At 69.3% G+C, this 15514-nt stretch overlaps 1 protein-coding gene across 2 annotated transcripts; it reads right to left on the bottom strand.

Annotated features, from left to right (window-relative positions):
- Nucleotides 1–39: 39 nt before the first annotated feature.
- LOC138810976 (tropomyosin alpha-4 chain) lies at nucleotides 40–10577 on the bottom strand. Of its 2 annotated transcripts, XM_069998413.1 has the most exons (9): nucleotides 10454–10577; nucleotides 9712–9837; nucleotides 6194–6327; nucleotides 4851–4968; nucleotides 4404–4474; nucleotides 4014–4089; nucleotides 3471–3533; nucleotides 3321–3390; nucleotides 40–957 (listed from the first exon to the last, which is right to left on the bottom strand). In XM_069998413.1, exons 1-9 carry the CDS (start codon nucleotides 10565–10567, stop codon nucleotides 875–877), a joined length of 855 nt encoding a protein of 284 aa, XP_069854514.1. In that variant the 5' UTR covers nucleotides 10568–10577; the 3' UTR covers nucleotides 40–874. The 2 variants fall into 2 exon arrangements, with proteins under 2 accessions (XP_069854514.1, XP_069854515.1); XM_069998414.1 differs by lacking the exons at nucleotides 9712–9837; nucleotides 10454–10577 and adding an exon at nucleotides 8836–9000.
- Nucleotides 10578–15514: the final 4937 nt, after the last annotated feature.

Here is a 15514-nt window from a genome sequence, read left to right as displayed (position 1 = left end):
GGCCGAGGCGAGGCGAGGACGGACGCAGCGACCGCGGGGTTTGTGTAAAAGTTTATTTTGCCCAAAAATGTAGAAAAAGTGGTGAGTAGGACACGGGACGGGGCAGCGGGGCGGCTCAGCCTGGCCCGGCCATAATAAATAGGAGCGGGGCGGGGCCGGCGAAGCTTCTAGAAGCGGCGGCGAGGCTGTGAACCGGCGCTGAGCCCCCCACGGCCGGACGGTGTGATGTCGGCAGAGAGGTGACAGAGACCGAGGGCGGACTGCGCGTCTCCCCGGCCATCCAGAAGCTTCTATGCCTTGATGGAGCCCCAAGTCCAGCTCGACCTCGGGGTCCCCCCTGGCCTTTGACCTGGGCTTTGTTGGGGTGTGGGGGGCTGGACCGTCCGCTCTTTGGTCTTAGGTTTCCTGCACGGGGCGCGGAGGCTCCCACGAACCCCGCTCCTCGGGAGGCTGAGATGGGAGGATCGCGGTTCGAGGCCCGCGGGGACCGGGAACCCCGGGAAGGCCCGACTGCTCTCTGGGGCCTAGGACTTCCCAGGCTCAGGTGTGTTCTTTAATTTGCCCCGGCCCTGCGAGTTCACACCGCCAGCGGTGAGGAAGGTTCTAGCATGGTCCAGAGCCTTGTGTGTTCCTGGCTGCGCGTTAATATGCCACCATTTCCCAATCCAGCCTGAAGAGAATAATCAATCAACCCTGCCTAAGGAAGAAAGGTAGTGGATATAAAAAGAGCTAGAAAAAAGCGGTGCTCTGGGAAGCGAGGGGGGGGCGCTGAACCTGTGTGCGCAAAGCTTGTCTGATACAAAATACGTGGTCATGAACTCAGCATCCGCTGGCCAGTCTCATGCTGAGCCAAGCCGGTGGACTCCAGGACTCCTTAAATACAGTTGAGTTCATTGAGCGTCTGGTCCAGTGTCTGGTGCAAACCCACGTTCTCTTCTTTGGCCTGGGCTAGTTTCTCTGGGGGAGGGGGAAGAGAGAGGAACGAATGAATGAGCATCGACATCCTTAAAACAATGTCGAGGGAACCTCCAACGTCCAGACTAAAAGTCAAAATGCTTTTCTCTGTGTGTGTGTGTCAGTCCTGGGACTTGAACTCAGGACCTGGGTGCTGTCCCTAAGCTTTTTCCTTCAAGGCTGGTGGCACTTGAGCCACAGCTCCACTTCATTTTCTGGTGGTTCATTGGAGATAAGAGACTCATGGACTTTCCTGCCCAGGCTGGCTTTGAACTGCGACCCTGGATCTCAGGCTCCTGAGTAGCTGGGATGACAGGCGTGATGAGCCACTGGTGCCTGGGTCACAAACTAGGGTGAAGACTCTTTGCCTGTCTGAAATGTAAACTGAATCCGCTGCCCCCCCTCCCCCAGCCTGCGAGCAACAGACATGAGTGGCGTCACATTCCTGGCTGATCTGCGTGTAGGGGGGGGTGGGCATCAGCGGACACAGACGAGGGACAGGACGGACACCATAACAACGACCACAGCAGAAGCTATGGAGTGAGTCATAATGAAGATTTCTAGGCCCAGAGACAGTGCACGCCTGTAATCCTGGCTTCACTCAGGAGGCTGAGATCTGAGGGTGGCGGTTCAAAGCCAGCTAGGGAAAGTCTGAGTCTGTCATCTCCAGTTATCACCCAACAGCTGGGGGTGGCGCTGGAGCTCAAGGGGTGGAGCGGCAGCCTCAGAGACAAAGCTGGGGGGCAGCCCCCGGCCGAGTGCCAGCGCAGTGTTTAGTTGTCGTGGAGATGCATTTCCCCGCCACACCCACTGGCCCAGCCCGGTTCAGTTAGGTGTCTGTGTATCCATGGCAACGGATTCAAACCGAACTGAAATTGAAGCCAGGGCGGCGAGGCGGGGCAAATACACAAAATGAGGCCGGGTGGCTGCGTCTCCTAGAACTATGGACCTCTTCATTGCACAAAGCCAGGAAATTTGACTGAGCTCATTAGCTCCTGCCTGTCATCCCAGCGATGCAGGAGGCTGAGATCTGAGGATTGCGGTTCAAAGCCAGCCCCGGCAGGAAAGCCTGTGAGACTCTTATCTCCAATGAACCACCAGAAAACCAGAAGTGGCGCTGTGGCTCAAGTGGTAGAGTGCTAGCCTTGAGCTGAAGAGCTGAGGGACAGCGCGAGGCCCAGACTGACAACATCAAACGACAGGGCCTTGGTCATGGCTGGAGTGCGGCTGTCCTGCGGGGGTGACAGGTGTGTGCACCAGGCCCAGCCCCCCGTTTCTTAGCTGTGTTGTAAGAGTGGGATGGGGGTGAACAGGATCGGGGTTGGCTGTGGCAGTGAGGACAGGGGTCCTGACCCCAGCCCTGCGAGAAACAGACAAGAAAGAACAGGGGGCCTGAGGAAACCACACTGTTACTGCTGTTTGGACGCCCATTCCAGCCTCTGAGACCAGCCGGCTTGTATGTCCTGTAGCCCCAACCTGCAGCCCAGACTCCCCAGGCAGGGAGGCCCCCACCTATGACTCCAAAGGCAGCGAGGAGGGAAGAGAGCAGTGGGAAAGGGAAGAGAGGAATGCAGTTATCAGAGGGCTTGAATGTGAACTGGGATGCGAGGGCTGGAGCTCTGGCAGCCTGCGGAGAGCGTGAGGCTCGGGCTGGTGTGGATGCCAAGGTCTCTCTACAGAGGTCATGTCAATGACCATGTGTTCTGGCTCCTCACTGATGGCACAGAGCGGGGCTGGGCTGGGCAGGCGGGGGGGGGGGGGGGGGGAGAGACAGGAACAGCACAGAGAGTGTCAGGACGGGCAGCCCACGTGTGTGAGGGAAAGAGAAAAGGCAGAAGCAACAGAGGCAGGGCGAGGGTCATGGGGTGGCCCACAGTCATGTCCGATGATGTCACCAGGTCAAAGGCCACAGACCAGGTCAAATGCCACGGTGTAGATGTCCTTATAAGGAAACCTTGCCTCCACCAAAGCTGCTGGAATTTTCCACTACACCCAGAGACCCAGGGGCAGAATTTGAGAATTGGCCGGCCCACTGGAGACCTCAAGCCAGGGAAGCCGGGCGCTGGCGGCTCTCGAGACTCAGGAGGCTGAGATCTGAGGATGGCGGTTCAAAACCAGCCCAGGCAGCAATGTCTGGGAGACTCATCTCCAATGCATCAGCCAAAGACTGGAGGTGGAGCTGTGGCTCAAAAGGTTGAGCACCAGCCTGGACTTTGAAAAAAACTCAGGGCCAGCACCCAGGTGCTCCGTTCATGCCCTGGGACCAGCACAGACACCAAACCAAGACAGCAGACAGACAGCAGATGCGGCCAAGACCTAGACAGACCCCCCCTCCCCGTCCCCCTCGCCCCCCCAGACGCACTCACCTTCCAGGTCGTCAATGGTCTTCTCCAGTTTGGCCACCGTTCGTTCTGCAAACTCTGCCCGGGTCTCAGCCTGCAGGGGAGCAGAGTCAGTGCAGCACCCCGGGCCGGGTGCCCGTGGGGGGGCTGTGGGGGGGGGCGGGGGGTGCTCACCTCCTTCAGTTTGTCAGACAGGAGTTTGATTTCTTCCTCATATTTATCCTCCTTTTCAGAATACTGAGAGAGAAACAAACACTTAAAAATCAAAAGAGAAGCCGGGCGCCAGTGGCTCCCGCCTGTCATCCTAGCTACCTAGGAGGCAGAGATCTGAGGATCGAGGTTCAAAGCCAGCCCGGGCAGGAGAGACCGTGAGACTCTGATCTCCAATGAACCACCAGAAAACCGGAAGTGGTGCTGTGGCTCAAGTAGTAGAGCGCTAGCCTTGAGCTGAAGAGCTGAGGGACAGCGCCCAGGCCCTGAGTTCAAGACCCAGGACCAACCAAAAAAAACAAAAAAAGAGGGTGCCGTGACTCCTGCCTGTAATCCCAGCTACCCCCGAGGTGGAGGTCAGTGAGCCTGCGTGAAGAGTCAGCCAGGCCCCCCCAGGCTGAGGAAGCAGGGCTCAGGGGTGGGCTCCGCCACAGGCAGGAGGCGGCGGGCGCGTGAGCGTGCCCCTTTTCCCGCACCCCGCCTCGGGGAGGGGGGTGCAGCACCCACCTTCTCGGACGCGGCCTCCAGGGACTTGAGGTTGTTGGTGACGTTCTTGAGCTCCTCCTCCAGGTCCCCGCATTTCCTGCGCACACGGGAGGAGGGGGCCCCTCACTAAGGCCGCCCGGGTACGGGGGGGGGGGGGCCTGAGGGGCAGGGGTCAGCCCCCATCACGGCACACGGCGCTGGGGGACCCCCCCCTCCCCGGGCCTGAGGATGCCTCCTCCCGGTCGCTGGAACTCCTGGGATGCCACTCAGGGTCTCAAAACAGAGGGCAGGGCCGGGCGCTGGTGCCCGCGCCCACCACCCCGCCCTCAGGAGGCTGAGATCTGGGGATCACGGTTCAGAGCGCCGCGGCTGGGGGGCGGGCCGCACCCGTCCCCCCCCAGCGCCACTCACAGCTCCGACACGTCTGCGCGCTCCTCTGCTCGCTCCAGCTCGCCCTCCAGGATGACCAGCTTGCGCGCCACCTGCGGGGCGCAGGGCCTGTGACGCGCGCGCCCGTGGCGTGCCACACCGCCGGCCCCCCCCCACCCCGTCCCCAGGGGACGCAGGAAACGTGGGGGCAGCGCGAGTCCCGGCGTTCACCAAACTGCCGGGACCCCAGGGCTGCGGGGACCCCAGGGCTGTGGGGACCCCAGGGCTGCGGGGACCCCAGGGCTGCCGGGACCCCAGGGCTGTGGGGAGCCCAGGGCTGCGGGGACCCCAGGGCTGTGGGGACCCCAGGGCTGCGGGGACCCCAGGGCTGCCGGGCCGGCGCACTCGTGCGTCCCAGCCGCGCTGGAGGCTGAGGCCGGAGGCTGGCGGCTGAGGCCGCCCGGGCGGGCAGGGCCGGGGCGCGCTCACCTCCTCGTACTTGCGGTCGGCCTCCTCGGCGATGTGCTTGGCCTCCTTCAGCTGCATCTCCTGGATCTCCATCTTCTCCTCATCCTTCATGGCGCGGTTCTCGATGACCTTCATGCCTCTGCAAGGCCGGACGGTGCCCTCAGTGCCCGGGGGGGGGCGCGACCCCAGCCTGGGCGCCCTGGCCCCTGACTCCCCGCCGCGTGAGGGGCGAGCCGGGCCGGGGGGCGTCAGCGCAGGCGCAGGGCCGGGCGCCGTGGCCGCCTGTCCTCCCAGCTCCTCAGATCTGAGGATCGTGGTTCAAAGCCAGCCCGGCAGGATCGTCCGTGAGACTCTGATCTCCAGGCCAAGGGCGACAAGAGCCCAGGATGCGGCCGCCAGGCGGTCCCAGGATGATGCATGTGCATGCCACGCCCGGCCTGCTTTAGAGATGGGGTCTCCCTCACTGGCATCCTGCCTGGCAGCCGCTGAGGGCCGTCTGCTGCGGATGGCCGCCGGCTCCTCGGCTGTGTTGTGTGGGAGGGGACCCAGGGCCTCGGCCCTGCACCCGCGGGGTCTCCCCTCCCCGTGCCCTCGGTGCCCCGTGGGGCTGGGCTCCGGTGACACCGCCCCGCGGCAGAGCCGAAGGTCGCAGGCCGGGCCCATGACAAGGGGCCCATTGACAGCCACACAGACACGGCGCCTGTGCGCCCCACCACCCGCCCTCAGCGTGCGGCCTGTGACCAGCAGGGCCGGGGGCCAGCGCCTGCCCACGGGGCCACGGCGTCCCCACGGACACGGCGCGGCCCGGCCCAGGTGGAGAAGAGAAGCCACCAAGAGGAAAGGAGGGAGGGGAGGGTCGGGCTCTGGAGGGAGGAGGAGGGGAGGGCTCAGGAGGGGGGGAGGGACGGGCTCAGGAGGGGGGGAGGGACGGGCTCAGGAGGGGGGGATGGGCTCAGGAGGGAGGGGGAGGGACGGGCTCAGGAGCCAGGCGGGGCAGAGCACCAGGGCTGGGAGGGGACGGAGAAGCCCCAGGCAACCCGGGCACCACAGCAAGACCCCATCGCAAACACAAAACCAGCCGGGCGCCGCGGCTCACACCTGTCGCCCCCGAGACTCTGATCTCCAAGGCACCACCAGAAAACCGGAAGCGGCTCGAGCGGCGGAGCAGCGGCCCGGAGCTGAGGAGCGGAGGGTGGGCGCCCAGGCCCGAGCCCCGGCCGGGCCAGCAGACCCCCTCCCCCACAGGCGGCCGCTCCCGCTCCCTCCGCCTCCCCGGAGGTTCCCTCCCCGCAGGGCGCCCCGGTACCGGTACCGGGTCGCAGGCCGCAGCCGCCCGGCCCCTCACCGCCCCGCCCGCCGCTCACCTCTCGCTCTCGTCGGCTGCCTTCTCGGCCTCCTCCAGCTTCTGCAGGGCCGAGGCCAGCCGCTCCTGCGCGCGGTCCAGCTCCTCCTCCACCAGCTGCACGCGCCGGTTCAGCGCCGCCACATCGCCCTCTGCCTGCGGGGACGGACGGACGGACGGACGGGCGCGTGACGACAGGCCCCGGCCCGGGGATCTCAGCCTCCCCCGGAGTCTCAATGTGGCTCTCCCCTGCGCCCCAGCGCGGCCATGCTGGCCTGTGAGCTGGACTGCTTCATTATCAACACCAAGGAGCATTCCAGCACTCCGGGCCTGGCGTGCGGAGCCACGGAAAACAACATAACCAGCGTGGGGCAGGCTGAGCCCCAGCACTGGAGAAGTTGAGGCAGAAGGAGCCCGAGCTGGGGACCAGTTGGTGGGGGTGCACGCCACTGAGGCACGGGGCCGGGGTCCCCTGAACTCGCGAGCCCCCAACAGTAGGCTAAGAGCTGGCACAAAGCAGGGCCGGCAGTGCGGCTCACGCCTGGCACCCCGGCTGGGGAGTGAGGATCCCGGTGCGAAGCCGGCTGGGCAGGAAAGTCCCTGAGACTCTCATCTCCGGTGACCCACCGAAAGGCCAAAGCAGCGAGCACAGGGTCCTGAGTTCAAGTCCCAGTACTGACCTCTGCTTCCTCCCCAGCCCCCTGCCCCGCAACAAAAACGAGAAGGAACATGGCTGCCCGGTGGAATCTGGGATTCTCCAGCCCGGTCCTGCCCGGACCGGCTTGGCCACATACCAGGGCCGGGGAGGCCGGAGCTGGGCCGCGGTCAGAGCCCGCTGGGCCGCAGGGCGCTCGGAGCACCGAGCCCGAGGCGCCCGCCCCTCATTCCAGCTTCACAAGAGGCCGAGATCTGAGGATCGCGGTTCGAAGCCAGCCGGGCAGGGAAGCCGGTCTGACTCATCTCCCGCGGGCTTCCAAGACGTGGGGTGGAGCTGCGGCGCGCGGGCGGACACCGGCGGGGCGCGGGGCCCGGGGCCCGACTCCCCCATCGCCCAGGGCTGGGCGGCCGCAGGCCCGCAGGCCCGGCACCGCACTCCAGGCCCCACCGGGAAAAAGGAGCTGCGGGCGGACAGGGAAGTTTCGAGAAATGACCAGAAAAGCCCGGGCCGGCGGCTCGGTCTGTCCGGCGAGGCGGTTCGAAGCCGGGCCGGCCGGGGCTGGGGCCCGGCGGGGCGGCGCGCGGGCGGGCGGACGCGCACTCCCCGCGCCGAGGCGCCGGGCCCGGCGGCTCCGCCCCGCGCCCCGGCCTCGGCCTCGGCCTCCGGAACAAACTCGGGAAGACCCGGGCCGGGCCGCGACGTGGCGGGCGGGGCGCGCGGGGCGGAGGCGGGCGGGCGGGGCGCGGGCCGGGGTCCCCTCTCGCCCCTTCCGCAATCAGGGCCACAAAGGCTTTCCCTTATAAGGGAAAGGCCGGCGCCGGAAGGTGGGGGGCCGGCGCCCCTCAATCTAAACGGAACCAGCTGTGCGGCCGCCGGGGCGCGGGGCGAACCCCGACCTCCCGCGGGCGTCTCCGCCTCCCCCCGCGCCCCGAGACCCGGTCCCCCCGGAGAGGGGAGAATCCGGGGTCCAGGGCCCCCCAGGGCGGGAGGGGCCCCGCTGCGCGCCCCGAGTCCGGGAACCCCGAGAAAGTGGGGCCGGTGCCGGGGTCCCCGCGGACAACGGAGCCCGGTTCCCGCGCCCCCTCCCCGGTTCCCGCGCCCCCTCCCCGGTTCCCGCGCCCCCTCCCCAGTTCCCGCGCCCCCTCCCCAGTTCCCGCGCCCTCTCCCCAGTTCCCGCGCCCCCTCCCCGGTTCCCGCGCCCCCTCCCCAGTTCCCGCGCCCCCTCCCCGGTTCCCGCGCCCCCTCCCCGGTTCCCGCGCCCCCTCCCCAGTTCCCGCGCCCTCTCCCCGGTTCCCGCGTCCCCCCCCGGTTCCCGCGTCCCCTCCCCGGTTCCCCCGCCCCCTCCCCGGTTCCCGCGTCCCCTCCCCGGTTCCCGCGCCCCCCCCCCCGGTTCCCGCGCCCTCTCCCCGGTTCCCGCGTCCCCTCCCCGGTTCCCCCGCCCTCTCCCTGGTTCCCGCGTCCCCTCCCCGGGCGGTACAAAGGCGGCGGCGGCGGGCGGAGCGCGGGAAGCGGAGACGGCGCGGGGCCCGCGGATCCCGTGGGTCCCGCGGTCGGAGAACCGGAACCGGGAATACAGGGCCTCTGGGGCGCCGGGGTCGGGGATCTGAAGGGATCTGGGTCCGGAGGAGGGGATCTGAGGCCGGGATGGAGTCCGGGGCCGGGGATGGGGGCCGGGACCGGGGGTCCGGAGTCAGGAGCCGGGATAAAGGCCGGGCCGGGGATCCGGGATGGGGGCCGGGGTGGGGTCCGGGGCCGGGGATCCGGGATGGGGGCCGGGGCCGGGGATCCGGGATGGGGGTCGGTGTGGGGTGCGGGGCCGGGGATCCGGGATGGGGGCCGGGGTGGGGTCCGGGGCCGGGGATCCGGGATGTGGGTCGGTGTGGGGTCCGGGGCCGGGGATCCGGGATGGGGGCCGGGATGGTGGCCGGGGTGGGGTCCGGGGCCGGGGATCCGGGATGGGGGCCGGGGTGGGGGCCGGGGTCGGGGCTCACGCCCGCACGGCTCACTTTCTCGCGGCGCTCGCGCTCCGCGTCCAGCTCGCGTTGCAGGCCCTGCGCGCGCTCCTCCGCGCCGTCCGCCGTCTGCTGCAGCGCCTGGATCTTGCGCTTCACGGTGTCCAGCGAGCTGAGCGCGGCCATGGCGCGGCGGGGACGACTGCGCGGCCGCGCCCGGGACCGCTGGGCCCCGCGCCCGCCCCGCCCCGCCCCGCGCCCGGGGCCCCGCCCCGCCCCCGGCCTGGCCCCGCCCCGCCCCCGGCCTGGCCCCGCCCCCGGCCTGGCCCCGTCCCACCCCGGCCTGGCCCCGCCCCGCACCCCGGCCTGGCCCCGCCCCGCACCCCGGTCCGCGGAGGTCTCTGCTCGGCGCCGGCCCCGCGCCCGGCCTGGCCCCGCCCCGCTGAGGTCACCGCCCGGCCTCCCGCCCCCCCAGACAGGCCCCGCCCACTCCCGACCTGGCCCCGCCCCGTTCTCCCCATCGCGGGCCTGGCCCCGCCCCGTTCTCCCCATCGCGGGCCTGGCCCCGCCCCGTTCTCCCCCCCATCGCGGGCCTGGCCCCGGCCCAGACCCCGCCCCGTTCTCCCCCCATCGCGGGCCTGGCCCCGCCCCCGGCCCCGCCCCGTTCTCCCCCCATCGCGGGCCTGGCCCCGCCCCCGGCCAAGACCCCGCCCCGTTCTCCCCCCATCGCTGGCCTGGCCCCGCCCCCGGCCCCGCCCCCGCCCCGCTGAGGTCACCGCCCGGCCCCGGCCCGCCCGGCCTCTCCCTGGACCCTGGCGCGGGCCTCCACCTTCCATCCGCCTCCGCCCGGGCCTGGTCCTGGCCTCCACCCCGTCCCCGGCCTCCACCCCGTCCCCGGCCTCCACCTCGGCCTCCTCGGCCCGCACTCACGTCGGCCGCGCTCCTCTCCGCCAGCTCCCGCCTCTCCTGCGCCTCCTTCAGCTCCTCCGAGCGCCGGTCCAGCTCGTCCTCCGTCCCCTGCAGCCTCCTCCGGAGCTGCGCCAGCTCCTCCTCCGCCTGGGGTCAGCGGGGTCAGCGGGGTCAGGGGGCGCCCTGGGCAGCCGCACTGCCCGGGTCCCCGCCGCGGCCTCCGCCCCCGGTCCTCCGCGCCCGGCCTCCGCCCCCGGCCTCCGCCCCCGGTCCTCCGCGCCCGGCCTCCGCCCCCGGCCTCCGCGCCCGGTCCTCCGCGCCCGGCCTCCGCCCCCGGTCCTCCGCCCCCGGTCCTCCGCGCCCGGCCTCCGCCCCCGGTCCTCCGCGCCCGGCCTCCGCCCCCGGCCTCCCCCCCCGGCCTCCCCGGCTGTCCAGGGCGTTTGCCGACGGGGCCTGGCACGGCCTGGCACCCGCCCGGCCCGGGGTCCAGCCAGAGCCGGTGTGGCCGCCTTAACGAGACCCGCGACCGCCCGGGGGGCAGTCACTCACACTCCAGTCAGAGCGCGAGGCCGCCACTCGCTCTTCCCGCGCCCGCAGCCGTCTCTGAGCGGGGTCGGGGCCGTGGTGTCTGGGGGCCCCGGGTGGCGCCTGGTCCCCGCCGCCCCCGGGGTGCAGCCCGGGACCTGCGCCTGCCGGACCCCGCGGCCCGCGCCGGGCACAGAGAGGGCGCGGCGGAGCGCAGCGCAGCGCAGCACGGCCTCACCTGCCGGCGCCGGTCCTCCGCCGCCTGGCTGTCGGCCTCGGCCCGCTCCGCGCGCTCCAGGGCGCCCTCCCGGTCCAGCTTCAGCATCTGCATCTTCTTCTTGATGGCCTCCATGGGGGCGCGGGCGGCGGGGCTGGGCGGGCGAGCGCGGGGCGCGGGCCGCGCGGGCCTTTATAGGCCGCGCCCGCCCCCCCCCCCCCCCGGCCGCCGGCGAGCCCGGGCCTGCGCCCCGCAGCCGCAGCCTTATTTGGGCCTAGGCGTTTCCAGAAGGAAGAAGAAGAACATCACCAGGCCAAAGCCGTGTCCAGGTTTAACCTGCGGTGCGGCCTCCGTGCGCACGCGCGGCCTCCGGGGGCGTGGGGGGGGCGGCTGGCCTCAGTTTCCCTGTACTCCTCCCCACCTCCTACAATTCTCCGCCTATACAACTCCTATGCATCCTTCAAAGCCCACCGCAGACTGCCCCTTCACCTCCCACCTCCCCACACGGGCCCTGGGTTCGAGGCCGCCCGCAGATCTCTGGGAGAGATCAGAGGGTAGGAAGCCTCCTGCTCCCCCCGGCCGGGGCTCGGCCCCCCCCTTGGACCGCGGAGGACACTGAGCCCCGAAGCAGCTGAGTCAGGGCGACTGGAAGGCCAGGGGGGCAGCGCCGCGCCTCGCCCGCCTCCGGGCCCGGCCCCACCGCGCGCCTGGCCGAGGTCTGCGCATCGCGGCTCACGCCCAGCCCGGGCAGGGAGGTCCGCGGCCTCTGAGCGCCGGTGGCCCAGCGAAAAGCTGGAGGCGGCGCTGCGGCCCAGCGGCAGAGCGCCCGCGGGGCGGCGCCCAGGCCCCGAGTTCGAGCCCCGGGCCTGGCCCGAACGGTGAGACCCCGAGGGAGAGGGTCACCTGGGTGCAGTCCCACCGCCGACCTGTGGCGGCAGCAGAGCGCACGCGCTTCCCGATTGGTCGAGGGCTGCCGCCGGAGGATGCTGATTGGACGGCACTTCTGTGTGGACGAATCAGGAGCAAAGATGGAGCACATGCAAATATCCGGAGTGGGCGTGGCTGGCGGCGGGTGGGCGTGGCTGGCGGCGGGTGGGCGTGGCACCGCTGTTGTCGGAAGGCCGCAGAGCCAGCCTGAGGCGGAGGCAGGATTTGAACCCGGGTCCCTGTGAGTCGCAGGACTCTGGAACTGCCGTGCCCGAGGGGGTGACAGCCGTGGACGGAGCCTGGACGGCGGAGCGCTGCCCCCTGGGCCTCGCCGCACTTGGATTCCTCCCCAGACAGGGGCTGCTGCTGTTCCCATCTTTTTGCAGGCGGAACTGAGGCACGGGAAGGCACAGCCGAGTGCTCCAGCAGAGCTAGGATTTGAACCCCGGGCCCGTGTCGGGACTCGCTCAGCCATGCCAGGTGCGGGAGTCCCGTCCCCAGCAGGGCGGCCGCGGCGGGCGCGCGGGGCAGGAGGAGGCTGGCTCCCCGGGAGGGGGGCAGGAGGAGGGGGCAGGAGGAGGCTGGCTCCCGGGGAGGGGGGGGAGGGGGCAGGAGGAGGCTGGCTCCCCGGGGGAGGAGGGGGCAGGAGGAGGGGGGCAGGAGGAGGGGGCAGGAGGAGGCTGGCTCCCCGGGAGGGGGGCAGGAGGAGGCTGGGCTGGGGGGGGAGGGGGCAGGAGGAGGCTGGCTCCCCGGGAGGGGGGCAGGAGGAGGGGGGCAGGAGGAGGCTGGCTGGGGGGGGAGGGGGCAGGAGGAGGGCTGGCTGGGGGGGGAGGGGGGCAGGAGGAGGCTGGCTGGGGGGGGGAGGGGGCAGGAGGAGGCTGGCTGGGGGGGGAGGGGGCAGGAGGAGGCTGGCTCCCGGGGAGGGGGGGGAGGGGGGCAGGAGGAGGCTGGCTCCCCGGGGGGGGGAGGGGGGCAGGAGGAGGGGGCAGGAGGAGGCTGGCTCCCCGGGAGGGGGGGGGAGGGGGGCAGGAGGAGGCTGGCTGGGGGGGGAGGGGGCAGGAGGAGGCTGGCTCCCTGGGGGGAGGAGGGGGCAGGAGGAGGCTGGCTGGGGGGGGGAGGGGGCAGGAGGAGGCTGGCTGGGGGGGGAGGGGGCAGGAGGAGGCTGGCTCCCGGGGAGGGGGGCAGGAGGAGGCTGGCTGGGGGGGGAGGGGGCAGGAGGAGGCTGGCTCCCCGGGAGGGGCAGGAGGGGAAGGCGCGGTTGGTTTGCACACGTCACTAAAATGTTGGCATGTCTGACGGGCACGGTGGGGCACGCCCGTAATCCCAGCCACTCCAGAGCTAGCCTGGGCAAAGGGAAGGAAGGACAGACAGACGGACGGAAGGAAGCGAGCAAGCTCAGCTAGGGCGGCAGAGGCCCTGCCTGGCACACACAGAGCCAGGGTTTGATCCCACAGCAGGACAAGGGGCGCACGCACGCACGCAGAGGCCCACGTGGACCCCGGCTCCCCACTAACGCAGCCTTTGTCCCTGAGCCGAGTCTCCTGCCCTGCGACGTTCCCGCGCCAGGTCTGTTGGCCAGAGTCCGCCTTCCAGATCCAGTCTGGCTTGCGGGCGCCACCCGTCCCGGGCCTGACTGGGGCCCTGGGCGCCGGCCCTGAGCTTTTCACTCTAGGCTGGCACTCAACCACTTGGGCCAGGTTCCACTCCCAGCTTCGTGCTGGCTCGTTGGGGATGAGACTCTCCAGGACCTTCCTGCCCAAGACTGGCTTCCAACCCTAACCGGGATTACAGGCGTGAGCCCCGGCCTCCACCTTCAAACCCTGGGCAGAGCCTGTGCCCAGCCGCACCCAAATGTCCACCAGGGCTGGCTGCTCCCTCCCCCCCAATTGTCACCCAACTGGTTTGGTGGCCCTGGGGCCTGGACGGACTCTTTACACATGACAGGTAAGTTCTTTGGAAACACATGCTGTGTGTGCTGCTGGGAAGGGATTCCAGTTATTCAAGACCCAAAGACAAGAGCGCGCGCACACACACACACAAGCACACACACACGCGCACACACACACGCACGTGCGCACACACGGAACTGGCCCAGGGCCTTTGCACGCCCAGTGCTCTCTGCCTGCCTGCCCCCTCCCCCCCTCCAATCTTTCGCACATGGCCCTACGCCATCATCTCCCAGAAGATGCGAGAAGTCCTGACAAAAGCAAAGCAGATCCCATCCTCCTGTCACGCCGGCTACCCAGGAAGCTGTGGTCTGAGGACGGAGGCTGGAGGCCAGGATCGTCTGTGGGACTGATCCCCAGGGAGCCACCAGCAGCCGGATGGACAGTGAGGCTGTGTGCAGCCCTGATCGCACCAGCTCGGGGACAGCGCCCAGGCCCTGAGTTCAAGCCCCAGGACCACCTGAACATAAATGAATCAACACAAGATGCGGCTCTGGGAGCCAAGAGCCCCCCCCACCCCAGGGCCCCGGTGTGTGGGGGCCCGGGCGCCACCTGCAGGCCAGCGTGGCAAGTGCAGCCACCAGAGGGAGACGCGGGGTGTAGAACCAGTGCCTGGGCCTGGGCCTCCCCTCCCGGTTCCCCCTGCTTCAGCCAGCAGCGGCCGCTTCCCTCCTCCTCCCCCTCCCCTCCCCTCCCCCTCCCCCCTCTCCTCCTCCCCCTCCCCCTCTCATCCTCTTCCCCCTCCTCCTCCTCCTCCTCCTTTTTTTCTTCTTCTGTTGGTCGTGGGTCTTGAACTCTGGGCCTGGGCGCTGTCCCTCAGCTCTTCAGCTCAAGGCGAGCACTCTACCACTTGAGCTACAGCGCCACTTCCGGTTTTCTGGTGGTTTATTGGAGATAGGAGTCTCACAGCCTTTCCTGCCCGGGCTGGCTTTGAACTGTGATCCTCAGATCTCAGCCATTGGGTAGTGAAGTCTTGCTTCGCTTCTGTCCGGGCCTTGGCCTGGGCTGTGATCTGCCTGGTTTTAGGCTCAGCTGGCTGACAGCACTCCACTCCCCCCCCACTCCCCCCTCCACTCCTCCCCTCCCCCCCCCCCCCCCCCCCCCCCCCCCGTTCCACGGAGATGAAATCCGGAGCCGTGCCCGGCCGGCCTGGAACAGCGATCCTCCTGCATCATGTCGGCCGATCACGCCCTGGAGCTCTGGCCGCACACGCCTCTGTCCTTGGGCTGCGGGCAGCAGGTGGAGGGTGGCGTGAGGCTGCGGAAGAGGAAGAGCGTGTTGTCCAGCCTGGCCCGGCAGCCCAGGGTCAGCACCCCAGGGTGGACAGCGCCTGCCCTGGTGGCCAGCAGGGCCGTCCCCGCCACGCCCAGCTGCCCCAGCCGTGTGACACGCAGGCAGCCCCCGAGGAGGTGGGTCTGTCCCCCCCAGCGCCCCCCCGCCACCTGAGCCCCACCACGCTGCCTCCACGGCACCCGGGCCGCAAAACACCCACGGTGAGCAGGAGGAGGAGGCGGGCTCAAAAAGCCCAAGTCTAGGCCCCCCACTCGTGGCTCACACCTGTCATCCCAGCCACTCAGGAGGCTGAGATGTGAGGATCGCGGTTGGAAGCCAGCCCAGGCAGAAACGTCCATGAGACGCTTAGCTCCAGTGAGCCACCAGAAAGCCAGTCATAGAGCTGTGGTTCAGGTGGTAGAGCACAGTGTGAGGGAGACAGGAAGCTCAAGGGCAGGGCTCTGGTCCTGAATTCAAGTTCCAGGGCCAGCACACACGCACATGCACACACGCACATGCACGCACACACACGTGCACACACGCACACACGCGCACAGTCTCTGTCATGGCAGCTGGGGGTGGACTCTGAGGCCAGGTGTGTCCAGACTCTCTTGAGGCTCCCTGCTCTTATATTAACAGCTGCTCGCCAGCTCAGCTGTGTGTGTGAGCTGGGGTATCAAGAGACACTCCGGCTGCTTTGCCTCTAAGTCTCTACCACCATGAACGTGAATCTAATGCCCACGGCCCAGCCGGGCGCTCTTTCCAGCCAGATGCATGTATGTAGCCCAGGCTGGTCTTGAACGCTGGGTCTTCCTACAATTGTCTCCCAAGTTGCTGGGATTCCAGGCATGTACCACTACCCTTAGCTTTCCATCGATTTTGTTTTCTTGTCCTTTGTCGGTGGAGGATCGTGGACCCTGGGGCTGGGCGCTGGTCC

This window comes from Dipodomys merriami, unplaced genomic scaffold, assembly GCF_024711535.1.
Source record: "Dipodomys merriami isolate MVZ:Mamm:240054 unplaced genomic scaffold, mDipMer1.0.p SCAF_519, whole genome shotgun sequence".
In the NCBI taxonomy this organism is placed as follows: Eukaryota; Metazoa; Chordata; class Mammalia; order Rodentia; family Heteromyidae; genus Dipodomys; species Dipodomys merriami.
Note: the sequence above shows the minus strand (reverse complement) of the source record. Positions and strands in the feature narration are given on the sequence as shown.